The sequence below is a fragment of the Ornithorhynchus anatinus genome, chromosome 16 (assembly GCF_004115215.2).
Source record: "Ornithorhynchus anatinus isolate Pmale09 chromosome 16, mOrnAna1.pri.v4, whole genome shotgun sequence".
NCBI lineage: Eukaryota > Metazoa > Chordata > Mammalia > Monotremata > Ornithorhynchidae > Ornithorhynchus > Ornithorhynchus anatinus.
In genome coordinates this window covers 12,385,694-12,400,107 of record NC_041743.1, presented here as the reverse complement: position 1 = coordinate 12,400,107, position 14,414 = coordinate 12,385,694, and the positions used below count along the sequence as shown (strand labels likewise).

General features: G+C 50.5%; 1 protein-coding gene across 2 annotated transcripts in view; it reads right to left on the bottom strand.

The window, feature by feature from the left end:
* Nucleotides 1-14,414, bottom strand: part of HMCN1 (hemicentin 1) — a 293,317-nt gene that overhangs the window by 34,521 nt on the left and 244,382 nt on the right. For both annotated transcript variants that reach the window (XM_029080708.1, XM_029080710.1), the window contains exons 77-90: nucleotides 14,053-14,217; nucleotides 13,425-13,532; nucleotides 12,355-12,492; nucleotides 12,108-12,242; nucleotides 10,994-11,263; nucleotides 9,375-9,565; nucleotides 7,050-7,263; nucleotides 5,969-6,103; nucleotides 5,513-5,703; nucleotides 4,570-4,651; nucleotides 3,294-3,563; nucleotides 2,259-2,429; nucleotides 1,936-2,106; nucleotides 192-362 (exon numbers count right to left, since the gene is read on the bottom strand). In XM_029080708.1, coding sequence (XP_028936541.1) covers nucleotides 192-362; nucleotides 1,936-2,106; nucleotides 2,259-2,429; nucleotides 3,294-3,563; nucleotides 4,570-4,651; nucleotides 5,513-5,703; nucleotides 5,969-6,103; nucleotides 7,050-7,263; nucleotides 9,375-9,565; nucleotides 10,994-11,263; nucleotides 12,108-12,242; nucleotides 12,355-12,492; nucleotides 13,425-13,532; nucleotides 14,053-14,217 — 2,412 coding nt within the window. The remainder of the gene's footprint in view (nucleotides 1-191; nucleotides 363-1,935; nucleotides 2,107-2,258; nucleotides 2,430-3,293; nucleotides 3,564-4,569; nucleotides 4,652-5,512; nucleotides 5,704-5,968; nucleotides 6,104-7,049; nucleotides 7,264-9,374; nucleotides 9,566-10,993; nucleotides 11,264-12,107; nucleotides 12,243-12,354; nucleotides 12,493-13,424; nucleotides 13,533-14,052; nucleotides 14,218-14,414) is intronic.

The following is a 14,414-nucleotide window of genomic DNA, read 5'->3' as shown; positions in this document are numbered from 1 at the left end:
AAACAGAGCTCAGTTTATCACCCGCCGTTCCCGGGAAGATTTTCGGAGCGCGCCTTCGCCGACACCCTCAGCAGCTCCGAGGACGCCCTACCTCCCAGAATCACCGGTGTTTCTATCACGAGAAAAGCAACTATTCCGGGTGCGTGGCAGAAGGCTAGCTCCTCGGTTACAGGCCTGCGCATCTCCCTTACCTGGGCAGTGTCTCTCATTGCAAACTTGCATCTGCGTATCGGGCCCGTCGCAGTAGGGCCCATCGAATGTCGGCGGAGGGTTGTTGCAAAATCTCATTCTCGTCTGAGTACCTTTTCCGCAGCTCTCACTACAAGACCCCCAGGGCAACCAAGAACTCCATCCTCCGCCGACTACGAACACAACAAGGAGAGGGTGACGGGTCAGAAAGATGACGTCTGTTTTCCACCCTTTACACAGCCCTTGCGCACGGAAGGCGCTCAAGAAGCGCGACTGTTGAATTGAAACCCTTTGAGGCGACCACACGTCCGGCAACAAATAAAACGAGGCGGGGCTAAAGAAAAGCAGGCAGCGGGTCTACCGGACACTGACTAAAACAAGTTGCAGACGGGCACTTCTGTTTTCTTCGCCGGGGGGAGGTTAGAAGAAAATGGGCAGGACTGGGAGGTGAAGAAGGTGGCTAGGATTCTCGTAGTTGGGGCAAGTTTCCACCTGCAGATTTAAACAAGCCTACCTGCCAGATGAATAGGAACCAATATTTACAATCGGACGATTATTTCAATAGCTCTTTTCAATTTTTTTTTTTTAAATGTCCCCATTACATAATGCCCAGGAACGAATGCTCTAAGTCGGCCTTCAACTTGTTTCCTACACAACAGCGAGAACTGACTGGCAGTTTCCAAACAGATATTAATGCCTTCCTTTGGGTATCTTGCACACATTACTTCACCTGACCACAAGATTGGAAAGACCTCCCATATCCTGCCAGCCAGGTGGACGGGCTGGGCTTGGGATCAGAAGCCCTGTTTACCCTCTATAAATCAACGGGAACTCGACGTTCTCGATTCCCAAGGACTCCTCGCCCACCGCCGTGAACGGGGGGAAGCCTCCAAGCCCATCAAAACAGATACATCCTTATATAATCATTATAATTATATTATATATATATATATAATATAATTATAATTCTCTCCGGGTGCCCGTGACTGTTAAGACTGATACCTGACCTCACCGTCGTTTAGAGATTGCCCCTTAAGGCACCGCTTGGCGTTTGCTCCTTGCGCTGAGTGGTGCTTTTGGGTGCCGAGTAGCCTCTTGGAGACTCTGTTCTAAGAAAACCACTGCATTTCTTCTGACTGCTATACGCCAGCCTGGTCTGTCTGCTACCGCTGTCTTCCGGTTGACCTCAACTATGGGCAATGACCTTAGATTTTGCTTTGTTGTGTCTTCCAGGAGGTTCTTCTGGCCTTCACGGTTCGGGCTCCCCATTTCAGCTCACCATTTCGCAGCTGCTTGGACATCCTTTTGGTGTCCTTTCCCTTCCTGCTCCTGTGTGAGTTTCCCTGAAGGAGAGGGGCAAAAGGCCGCCACCTGGGAACTCAGTGACAGGAAGCAGGCAGGGAGGGAGAGAGGGGGGCAGAGAGGAAGCGGGTGGGTAGCTGGACTTTACGAACCATCTCTAGTGACCCCCGACATCTCTCTTTCTGTGTGACCTTGGGCAAGTCACTTAACTTCTCTGTGCCTCTGTCCTCCTGTCCTCCCTCCTATTTGGGCCCGTGAGCCTCACGCTGGAGAGGGACTCTGTCCGACCCGATTAGCTTGCATCTACCCGAGCGGTTAGAGCGGTATTTGACACACAGCGAGCACTTAACGAACGCCATAAAACAATAATAGAATAAAATAAGGGAAAAGCGGGGCACTCGATCCCGCACGCACCTTCGTTCAACTGTCAGATTGCTCTCTCACCTGGGCAAGGCCTACTGTTGCACTTGATGACTTCCGCAGCGCTCCCCTCACACGGCCTTCCGTTGCGTTGGGGCGGCGGGTTGCTGCAAGACCTGGTCCTGGTTCTATTCCCCTGGCCACAAGTCCTCGAGCACTCTTCCCAAGACGTCCAGCCCGACCAGCTGCCGTCAACTGGACAGAGAGGAAGAATGACTGTCACGCAGGGTTCTTCGAGGGAAGGGGCCGGGTCCCGGGCTACTCGGAGGCGGGACAAAAATCGAACTCCGGCGACCAGAAGTTCCGTTCAATAGGCAACCCCGAGTGGTTTCAAAGAAGAAATCTACCTGGGCAGGGTTTGTTCTGACAGTTGCGGCTTTCGGTGTCCGGACCGTGACAGGGTTGGCCGCCGTTGGCAGGGAGAGGGTTGTTACACTGACGGATCCTTTTCTGAACACCTTGCCCACAGCTGACGCTACAGGGTCTCCATTCGTACCACTCTGAAAATCCTCCATGCACTACCACGGGGGAAAAACAGAACAACAACAGAAAACCCCCATCCCGCATGGTGATATTTCATTTACAGATTCTCAGTGGAATCCCACTTCGGCTACCTCGAACGATAGGAGACCCTGAGACGCTTCGAGACCTGTTTTCTGTCAACTGAACCGTTTTGTACACATCCTTCCTCGGTGCATTCACTAAGTAACAGGCTACTTTAAAGTGAAAGCCACTGGATTTTGGAAGTCGGAAATTTCTTCAGGGACTGGCTACCACAGTGTGCAACTTCAAATCCCAGATGAAAATTTCCACTGCGAGCGCCTACGATGAACCAGCATCACCCAAGGCTTCAATCCTTCATTAAATAGTATTAATAAATTAACTAATAAATCAATTCAGTAAATAAATAGTCCGTCAATAAATAGTATCAATAGAGGAGCGGCACGGCCTAGTGGAAAGAGGAAGGGGCTGGGAGTCAGAGGACCCGGGTCTTGATTCCGGCTCCGTCAATTGCCTGCTGTGTGACCCTGGGCAAGTCACTTCACTTCTCTGTGCCTCTGTTCTCCCCGCTACTTGGGACTGCGAGCCCCTTGCGGGAGAGGGACTGAGTCCAGCCCGAATACCTCTGTATCTACCCGAACGCTTAGAACGGTGTTCGGTACATTGCAAACACTAAAATACCACTATCGTTATTACTATCATCCTTTTAATTATTAAGGGGGCCTTAGTCGGACCGTGTCCGACCCGGACACCTTGCACCCACCCCAGGGCTTAGTACGGTGTTTGGCACCCGGCGGAAGCTTAAATAGCACCGTTATCATCACCGTTAAGGGGGCCTTGGTTGCGGTGGACTTTCCAGTCAGGCTTAGGGTTCGACTCACCTTGGACCGTGAGGGGGACCCGCACAAGGACTGAACCCATCAAATTCCGTGCCACGCATTCGTATTCAGAAGTGTCCTCCTTCTGGGCCGCAGCTATCCGCAGGGAATTGTTGGGCAACACGGTCACTCGGTCATCCCAGGGGAGCGGGCGGCCTCGGCGGGACCACGTGATGGCCGGAGGAGGTTCTCCGACGGCTCGGCAGTTCAGCACCGCTGTGCTCCCGGCGTCGACCACGGTCTCCAAAGGCTCCAGAGTAACGGTGGGGGCGCCTGACGGGACAAAACGTGGGAGTGCGGTTGACGTTCGGTGGGGAATGGAGCGACCCCCACTGAGACACGAAAGACAAAGCTCTCTGGCAGCAGTCAGTCGATCCTACGTATCGAGGGCTTGCTGTCCGCGGCGCACTGGGCCCGGGAGAGAACAATACAGCCGACACATTCCCGGCTCACAACGAGCTTACAGTCTAGAGGGAAACAGCTGCGGTATCTGTTAAGCGCTCACTATGTGCCGGGCACGATACTAAGCAGCGGGGTAGAAACGAGGAGATCAGGTTGGACAAAGCCTCTGTCCCACATTGGGCTCACAGCCTTAATCCCCACTTTACAGATAAGGTAACTGAGGGCCAGTGAAATGACTTGCCCAACGTCACACAGCAGACAAATGACAGAGGGGATTAGAACTCGGGACCTCCAAATGGCGAGGGTGATGAAACCTTTCAATCCTCTCCCCTGAAGTAGGAGACTTTAAAAAAAATCCCTTAAAACCACACCTAGATCCTGAAAGGCATGTTTCTCATTTACACGTCTGGTGTTACCTAATGATTTCGGAGGCAATCATTTAAAGAATGTGCACCAGAGAACAGGTTATTAAAACTGACTATCAGGTCATCATCAAATCAAATCGGGCCATACTACCTAGGTTGCGGAGGCGGAACGGACAAAATCACCGTAGCTAAGCCCGGACAGCGGTCTAACGGAATGTTCAGTGAAAAGCAGCTGCTTTGAAAATCGACTGTCTTTCTCTTCGAGAATTTCAATGCACCTAGGGTATTTCAGCCAGTGCAAACACGTGCTGAGTAAGTGATGCCGAATACTGACAGATGCAATTCCAAAATGGGCGTCATCTGCAGGTGATGAACGATTATTTGTGCCGGGCTCACGCAAATGCTTCCTGCTAGTTAATGCCAAACAAAGGGCTGAAAAAATGTTCTTGAAAATACAATTTTTAATCAACCATTCTACCCTGGAACACGAAACACTTAACCCGGTGGCTTACTCTGAAGGGTTAGCATCATGCTACGTTCCACCACACCAGCATCATTTGTAGCAACACACTTATAGAATCCTGCATCTTCATTCTAGGGAGAAAAACACAAACGTCAGCAAATGTGATTACCTGGCTCTTTCTAATGCTGCCAGGTGATTTTTTTTTTTTTTGAACATTTTGTTTAAAAGAATCTGATTGTAAAAATGATAACCACAAAAAGGTCACAAAATTCTACCCTGATAGGGTTCACCGATATTGATGCTCTGCCTACAGTTGGTGCGCAATAAAAACCACTGACTGACGGCCGTCAGCACAGAACTTGCTGAGGAATATTCCAGGAAGTGAACCATTTTTTAAAATGGTATTTTTTAAGCGCTTACTCAGTGCCAGGCACTGTACTAAGCGCTGGGGTAGATACAAGGTAATCAGGTTGGACACGGTCCATGTCCTACCTGGGCTCACAGTCTTAATCCCCATTTTACAGATGAGGTAACTGAGGCACAGGGAATTTAAGTGAGATTTTGCCGAAAAGGTGACTTCCAAGTCAGCAATGCCAAATTGCTTTACCATTCAACACTCCCACATGGTGGGTGTTGCGGGGTCTATGTGCATTTCTAACGGCATTCGTGTTAATGGCTGAATATGTGGCAAGCGCTGTTCTAAGCACCGGGGTAGGGACAAGCTAATTAGGCCGGAAGCGGTCCCTGTCCGCTATGGGGTTCGCAATCTAAGTAGGAGGGAGAACGGGTATCGAATCCCCGTTCTGCAGTTGGGGAAACTAAGACACGGAGAAGTTAAGCGGCTCGCCCAAGGTCACCCGGAAAGCGAGTGAGGGAGGTGGGATTAGAGGCCGGGTCCTCTGGCTCCCGGGCCCGTGCTCTCTCCACTAGGCCCCGCTGCCTCCCACCCACGGGCACTCGACTGCCCGTCGAGAACCCGCGGGGCTACTCGCCACAGTGCCGTAGATGGCCAGGGAACCGTTGCCGAGTTGCCGGATCCTATCGTTGATCTGGACGGCCGCTCCCTTCCTGCTCCACTGGATAGTGGGACGCGGATCTCCTTTGACTTCACAATTCAAGACGGCATTGCCACCCAAGGGCTCGATCCAGTTGGAACGATAATCCCCTTTAAAGACCGGCGGCTCTAAGGGAAGAAACGCAGGGAGAAGAGAACTTCGTCGGCATAAACATGATTTAGACTCTCTGGGCTACTTAAAGTCCTCTCCGACCTTGAGATTCTCCATGACTAAAATATGAGATCGTGGAATTTTGGTTGTAATCCCACTTGAGAGGAAAGAGGGTCTGAAACTGTAGTCCATTAAACAATAGTTATTTACTCTGAATGAAAATGAAACACGAAAGGCTGAAATAAAGGTGCAAATAGTGCCCGGTTTTACATTTCCACATACCTTTCACATAAACAAATCCAATCGCCTTGACAAACCCAACTGTGTTTTCTGCGGTACACACATATGTACCAGAGTCGGTTTTGGACACTCTATCGATAACCAATTCGCTGTGTCCCGTGACACCGTCAAACTGTGCTGTGAACGACAAATGAAGAGCAAAACCGAGGGCCTTTAATTAACTCCAGCAAATACCGACGGAATCTAAACGTGTGGCTGGTACGCAGATTTACGGAAGCAGAGAGCCCTCCGGTTGGCTGGAAACGAGACCTTTCCCTAGGTCTGATCTTCCCCACTGTTCTCTAGAAGCGGGTGTGAAGGTATTTGCAAAAAATTGAAAAGTGACTCTGGTAGCAAGGATGGGGAGAAAGAAGCTCCTAGACTGAAGACTGATCCTAATCCCAGGAAACTTCTTTCACAGGGCACGCTTGATCCCCCTCAGTCCCCGAAGTCACATTATTTGACTGTGGACAAAGATAACTTTCATGCGAAACCCATCCAGAGACCACCCCGGGGACCTATCTTTCACACTCGTGTTCATCGATGTGTTGCACTCCCCCAAGCGCTTAGCACAGTAGCACTGTGCTATTCGTGTGCACTGTGTATTTGTGCACACAGTAAGAGCACAAATACAATGCCTGACACACAGTAAAGTAAGAGCTTAACAAATAGCATAATTATTACTGTAAATGCGACTGAATAAATACAATTGAATGCCAGGAACCTGGGCTCACCATCTTTTTATTGGTATCTGTTAAGAACTTACTACGCGCCAGCCATGCGATAATAATAATAATAATGATAATAATTGTGGGATTTGTTAAGCGCTTACTAAGTGTCCAGCACTCTAAGCGCCGGGGTAGATACAAGCTAATCAGGATGGACACAGTCCTTGTCCCCCATGGGGCTTAATCCCCATTTTACAGATGAGGTACCTGAGGCAAGATTAGTGACTTGCCCGAAGTCGCACTGCAGACAAAGCGGCCTTGGACCGGTCGCTTCACTTTCCTTAACCTCTTCCCACACGCGATAGGGAAGGATCGGGAAGGAGTTACCTTCCAGCGTACGTCGGTCAGTCACTTACCGGGGAGGATATTGTTGTTAAAGGTCCACGTTATTCTGGGTAACGGTATACCGGCTGCTCTGCAGGTTAACCTGAGTTGTTCGCCTTTATTTAAAGACACGTCTCCGGGCAGTTCGGTAAATTCCGGGAGAACATGCACAGCCAGGCTAACCGTGTGCGCATCTTGGCCGGCGGGGTTGCTCGCCACGCAGGTGTAGCTGCCGGAATCTTCAGGCTTAAAGAGACACAACGATATTTCAGTCGTGTAACATTCCTAGACAGCAACCTCGCCAGACGCCGGAACCACGAGTGGGCTAAAACTGACCTAGACCCCTTCAGGTTTATTGGGAATCTGAATCGAAAAATGACCGGGCTAAATAAAAAAACGCGTTAAGAAGAGCACACCACGATGACCACAGCGTGCCGAACGCTACGTGTCACATGAGGTGAATCAAGCTCATCGAAAGTGGGGGGAGCTCATGGAGACTGCTGAGCGCAGTGATCGTCCTCGGTGACTTCTGACCGAGCAACTGGGGAAGGCCGGGAAGAGTGCGTCCCTTAGGCGAGGTTACACAGGAGGAGTCCGCGCCTCTGCAGGGGCCAAAGGGAGAACGAAGGGTTTCTACCCTTCTGCACTCTTCCGAGTGCTTTGCGCAACGCTTAACACGTATCGGGTGCTTAATAAATCCCACCGACGATGATGGGAAACAAAGCAATCCCGAGACAGACACACCCACACACACAGCTTTCCAATTCGCCAGTATACCCTGACCACTCAGCTGGAATTTTTTTCTTTCAACTATCATTACCAAACCGGCATTTTCTTGTAACCGAGTCGAGACAGAATAACGCCCGAGAGAGACGGCTGGGAAGGTAGACATCCACACTTGGCCCTGTTGCGCTGGGAAAAGAGAAGGCTAAGGAAGGTCTCGCTGTTATTTTCAAATACATGGCGGGCTTCTTTGAGGACAGTCTAGTCACAGATAAAATGGGTTTAAATGGCAGCCACAGAGTTCCGGAGACCTGAAGACCCGTCAGAGTGTGCTAGCCCCGGAGGGAACTCCTACGGATGAGACGTCATTCTAATCGCCAAAGCTCATACTCCCTGAGTCCCGTGACGGGGTAGTTTGCAAAGGCTGAAATGAGACTTCTTAAGCAGATTTTGAATGAGGTGGCAACACTTTTCTTTGGTCAGAGAATTTGAGGGGTCTCGCCTTCATCTACCAGTGCTCTGTCCTGTCCCGTATAGCCGCCCTGACTCCCATTGCTTCTCCTGGTCCCTCAGTAGCGGGGCATAGTGTACTGGTGCTTCAGGGAGGTCTAATTGCCCAGGTAAGCCGCCTTCTTGATGAGTCTTTTACTCCTCTCACCTCTTCTCTGCCTCATTACCTCCCGCCCCCTTCCCCACGACTCACCGGAACCTTTAAAAACCATTTAACCACCTACGAGAAGCAGCAGGCCACAGTGGCTAGAGCCAGGAAGTCGGAAGGTCACGGTCCGCCACTCGGCCGCTGTGTGACCTTAGGCAAGTCACTTTACTTCTCTATGCCTCGGTGCCTTCATCTGTAAAATGGGGATCGGGACCGTGAGCCCCACACAGGACAGGGACTGCGGCCAACTCGATTGGCTTGTATCCACCTCAGCACTTAGTACAGTGCCTGGAACACTGTACGTGCTTGACAAACAACCTCATCGACGTCATCATCCCAGGTGATTTTCCTCCCCGTCCCGAGACTGGACTCTGAAATCCCATATCACCTCCCCACCCACTCCCACACCTCCTCTGGATCCCACCCACCCCTTGCTGGGCCAGTTCCATGCCTTATAATCCTCAGACCTCCCCGTGCTCATTTATTTCTTTCAATCGCCCCGTTACCATTACTCCCAACCTTTCTCCGTCAAATCCATCCCTTCCAATCCCCTGCTCGAAACTCCTAAAGCCATGGATCAACATGGACGGGAAAGGACCAGGGGAAGGGGCCTGAGAGGAGACTTTTGTTTCTTTCCCCAAACCCAACACGAGGAAGAAAGAGACAGACCTGGCAGGGTCAGGATGACTTACGTTGGGTTTGCCAATTGTAACCTCATACAGGCTCAGAGCTCACCTCACAGGCGCGGATCCAGCCGAAACCGGACAAGAGGAAGAGGAGACGGAATATGTTTTGTCATTTTGGATCCACAGTCCAATTAATTATCTTTAGGCCATGCTCATTTTGTAAGCCCTCAAATCGCGTGCCCGGTGCTGCTTTTCGTGGTTGAATTTAGATGTTCCCCACCTCACAGCAAAGAATGCAAGACAGCTACCCGTTCAACTGACCGATCACATCCAACGGTTATTAGACTTACGGCTGCATTTTCCAAAATGAGTTCTCCAAATGGCTCGGTGGTATATTTTCCTGGCATGTCGGCTAAGAGACTTTCATCTTTCTTCCAGTTTATCGTTGGGGTAGGGATCCCATCGGCCACACACTGTAGGACAGCTTGGGAATTCTCCAGGACCGTGTACCGATCCTCTGCAGTGCGGATTCGGGGAGGTACTGCAAGACGTCCGGGAAAATGGTCATTTCATTCATTCGTTCATTCACTCGTACTTATTGGGCGCTTACTGTGTGCACAGCACCGTACTAAGCACTTGGGAGAGTACAGTGAACATTTGGGAGGTTCGGGGCTGCCCGGGATCCTCACGAGAAATAACCTTACAAAGGATCGTCTGAAAGATCGCAATTGTGCGGCTAACCAAGAAAATCACTGGGTCACTCGGTCTGTTCCCTGCCCATTTCCCTAGATGGAAATACCAACAAGCGGAACGCGACACCTTTTCTCTTTAAATTAAATTTAACTTTCATATAACAACTGGAGCCCAAATCCTTAGGTAACGTTCTTCGCCGCCTGACCTCTCTTTTCCTAAGTCTCCTCTTTCGTGATCCTCTAATACTTTGAATTTCCTATTCTACCCCCAAAATACCAACTTCAGTGTTGCTCGAGGATCTCTCCTCACCCAGGCACTCTTTTTTCATAAAACGAGGTATGCCAGAAATAAGGTATTACTATTTTCATCTTTCTTCTGTTCAGATACAGGCTCCGCTCCATTTTAACCTCACTTCATTGAGGGCTTAATTCTTGTGGTGTGTGTATGTGGCGGTCCACTGGGAATGGAGATGACATACGTCACGTGAAGAGAAAGAGCTGCAATCCAAAATGTAATGATCAGCGTCGTCCAGTGGATAGAGCCCGGGCCTGGGAGTCGGAAGGACACGGGTAATAATATCGGCTCCGCCGCCTGTCTGCTGTGTGACCTTGGGCAAGTCACTTCGCTTCTCTAGGCCTCAGTTCCCTCTGCTGTAAAAAGGGGATCGAGACTGGGAGTCCCATGTGGCACATGTACTGGGCCCAACCCGATTTGCCTGCATCCGCCGCGGCGCTTAGTACGGTACTCGGCACACGGTAAACGCTAAACGGATACCATAAACGAAACGAAGCGAAACTATGACACACGCAAGGTGTGGAAAGGACTCTTCAAAACACCCCCGTAGGCTCGGGGAGAGATGGACACAGTGTCAATAATGATGGTCACACTGTCAATAATGATGTCCTAGACGACGGAGGATATATACAATGTACGCTCAGAGGAGAAAGGTGATTATGTAGACTTCAGTTACCTGATTTCCTGGTTGCGAACCGTTCCGTACCAGCAGTTGGCTAGCTGAACGAACTGGAGGGCGGCCTGATCTGAGAGCCGAGTATAACCTTGGCACGGTTACCCAAGTGGCTCAAATGGCTAGCCTTAGTCCCAGATGCTTCAATTAAATATTTTCCCGCATGCAAGTAACCTGTTGAATCACTGGCCTGGACTTCCATCTTGTCGAACAGTGCTGGGCACATAGTAAGCGCTTAACAAATACCATCATTATCATTATTTGACACTTGCGCCTCCCACCGCCGAGGGAGAAGCCCGGCCAACTTACTGTGCACCGTGAGTCTGGCGTCTGAGCTACTCGATCCTGCTACGTTTGCTGCCACGCACGTGTACTGTCCCGTGTCGTCGGGCTGGACGAAGGCTATCTGTAAGGCCCCCGAGCTGAGGACCCGCTGCCGAATCGATTCCGTGACCTCTCGCCCATCTTTGTGCCAAGTGATGTCGGGAGCTGGGTAGCCCTCCGCGTCACACGCCAGAGTGACGGACTTATCCACGGCGACCACGTACTCCTCCTGGTGAGCGGCGATACCTGGAGGGACTGAGAGAGGCTCCCGACGTGAAACCCTATCTCCAGGTAGCGCGCGCGCGCGGATCTGACGCCCGCATTTTCCTCTCGCACGATTTCCACGTTCGGGCCGTCGGCCCGCTGGTTGCGAACCGGGTCTCTCGTCCCTTCTCTTCAGGACCCGGGGCGCTTCGTTGTCACTAAACCCCGTGTTATCAGTAAGTCCATCCTTACGGGTTGATGGGGCTTTAAAGAACTGGCTGAGCCGGTGAATACCGAGGTGGGAGAATTCAGTAGTGGGATGGTGGGATCGTCCCGTGCTCCCTCCTACTCAGACTGTCCCATTTGGGACCTGATTAGCTTGGATCTCTGCCAGTGCTTAGTACAGGGCTCGGCACATAGTAAGCGCTTGACAAATGCCACCATTATTAGTAAAGTGCTCCCAAATGATTCTCATCGGGAATGCATTAGCTCCAAAATGATACTTTCCGAGACTCTCTGGGCTAGTGGAGAGAGCGCAGGTCTGAAAGTCAGAAGTCCCGGATTCTAATCCCAGCTCTGCCACCTGCTACTCGGTAACTCTGTGAAAGCTACTTAACTGCCCCGTGCCTCAGTTTCCTCATCTGTAACATGGGGATCCGTTACCTTTTATCCCTCCCCCTCAGAATGCGAGGCCCCTGTGGGCGAGGGACTATCTGGCTCGACTATCTTGCGACTTCCCCAGCGCTTAGTCCAGCGGTCGGCACATAACAGGGGCCTAACAGATATCATCATTATCATCGGGATGGACTCTCAAGGGCTGTCCATCCACATACAGGCTGGTCTTTGCACAGGGAACCTTAGAGCAGGGAAAAACAAGATTAAATCTGTGGCATACCTTGAACTTTTAATTTGATCTTGCCCAGTGCTGTACCAGCTGGATTCTGAGCTACGCACATATACGTCCCAGCATCCTCTACAGTGGCCTTATTGATCTGCAGGCCGCCATTAGGGAGAGCGGCGTAGCTTCCTCCTGGACCAATTTTTTGAAAAGAAAGAAACCCAACGGTTAGGCAGCCTTTTGAGAATCCTCTCCAAACCTGAATTGCAAAGAGCCCGCAGGGGTCCAGTTGGAGGATCCATACCTGTGGTGAGGATGTTGATGCCCTCCTTCTGCCACGTGAGGACAGGACTGGGGCTTCCCGTTGCATCACACGGTAAGAGAACGGGGTTGTTCAGAATCACATCTAGACTGCTTGGCTGGGCCTGAATGACTGGAGGCTCTGCAGAAGCAAATACCACAAGGGGGATCATTGCGAGTTCATTTCTTGGTAAAAAAAAAATTAATATATTATTTGGGAAGTGCTTACTCTGTACCGGGCACTGTTCTAAGCGCTGGGGTAGACACAAGCTCATCAGGTTGAACCCAGTCCCTGTCCCCTGTGGGGTTTACAGTCTCTATCCCCATTTTACAGATGAGGTAACTGAGGCACAGAGAAGAACGCTCTATTGTAGTGGGCAAATTAACATTGCAATTAATTGCCATAATTAACATTAACCTAACATTAACAGAATTAATCCAACTCCACAATTTGAAAACACTGACACCTCCAGAGAACGGCATCTGAACACTGCCCACTCAAAGGTTTGGGGTAGAGTCGATTTCCAATTGAAAAGCAGACACAGTACGGAAGCATAGTCAGGGCAAAGAAAATTCCAAAGGAAAATGACCTCTGAAATGATGCGACCCTTTTGTTGTGAAAATACACTGTCTTCGTATATTAGTTTTTCACTTCTGCAATCTCATTTTAAACATCCGGAGGAGCAAAGCGGTCTGGTGGATACGGCACGGGCCTTGGAGTCAGAAGGATCTGGGTTCTAATCCGGGCTCTGCCCCTTGTCTGCTGTAGGATCTTGGGCAAGTCATTTCACTTTATGCCTCAGTTCCCTCAACTGTAAAATGGGGACTAAGACCGTGAGTCTCCTGTGGGACGGGCACCGTGTCCGACCCGATTATCTTTTATTTACCCCAACACATAGCACAGTGCTTGGCCCATAGTAAGCGCTGAACAGATACCGTAAAGTAAACAAAAACAAAACAAAAATCTAACCTGACAGATTTCCAGCAAACCGCTCAATTGTATCAGGGTGGCTCCCGGGGGGCATTAATTTCCAAGAGGGAGCCAGACACCGACTAGGTTAGAAACTTTCTTACCCTGGACACGAAGGGTCACGTGTCGGTGGGCAGAGCCGGCGGCATTCCTGGCTACGCAGGTGTACCTCCCTGCGTGGTCTAACTGGGTGGCTGCTATTTCGATGGCTCCTGGAGAAGAAAAGAATCCCGCGATCGAAGCATGAGAGATTACCACGTTGGATAGTAAAATAGCCCAAAGCCAAGAAAGCCCCACAATCTGCCAGAGACACGAGCCATTTACCTCAGTTGAATTTAGCTGGAGAAGTACCAAGGGATTTTGGAACTGTCCTAACAGACAATTTCGACAGTACAAGCCACGCGGGATCCTGGACCCATTTGTGTTTAGGAGCCCCTACACCGACTCTCATCATTCTCTGTCCCTCTCTGCCCCGACTCCACTTTCTGGCCCTCGCCATCCCTTTTCCTCTGTCCTTCTCCCTCTCCTCCCCTCCCTCCCTCTCCGTGTCCCTCTCTCCCCACCCCTCTCTTTTCCCCTTTTCTTTCTCCTTAACCCAGTCCCAACTGGGTAGATTTGCACCTGAAGTCTACATTTAGCTTTAAGATGAATTAGGTCACCCATGCCAATTTTCTTCACAGTTTAACCCGGGGAGGAGAGCGTGAAACGACTTGAAATTGCAGCTTACGGTACCTGAGGCTAGAACCGTATAACCATCTCCCCGGGGAAGGAGTCGTATCCCATTCTTGGTCCAGTGAACTGAGGGAGCCGGGACACCTGAAGCTGTACAAGTCATCACTGCTGGGGATAGTTTTGTGACCAGGAGATCGGTAGTCTCGTCAGCAATGGAAGGAGGAACTAGAGAAAGCAAATGAAAAACACAATTATTAAGATGGACCGATTCTCTGAACAGCGACACGCACATCCTTCTTCATTTTGCGATAGGGGAACGGCTCCGACGGGACAACACTAAAAGTTAAGCCCGCGTACTGAGCGATGAAACGATAGGGCACCTCTATACGATTTATAGTCCATCTGTCTACTTAACCCCGAGT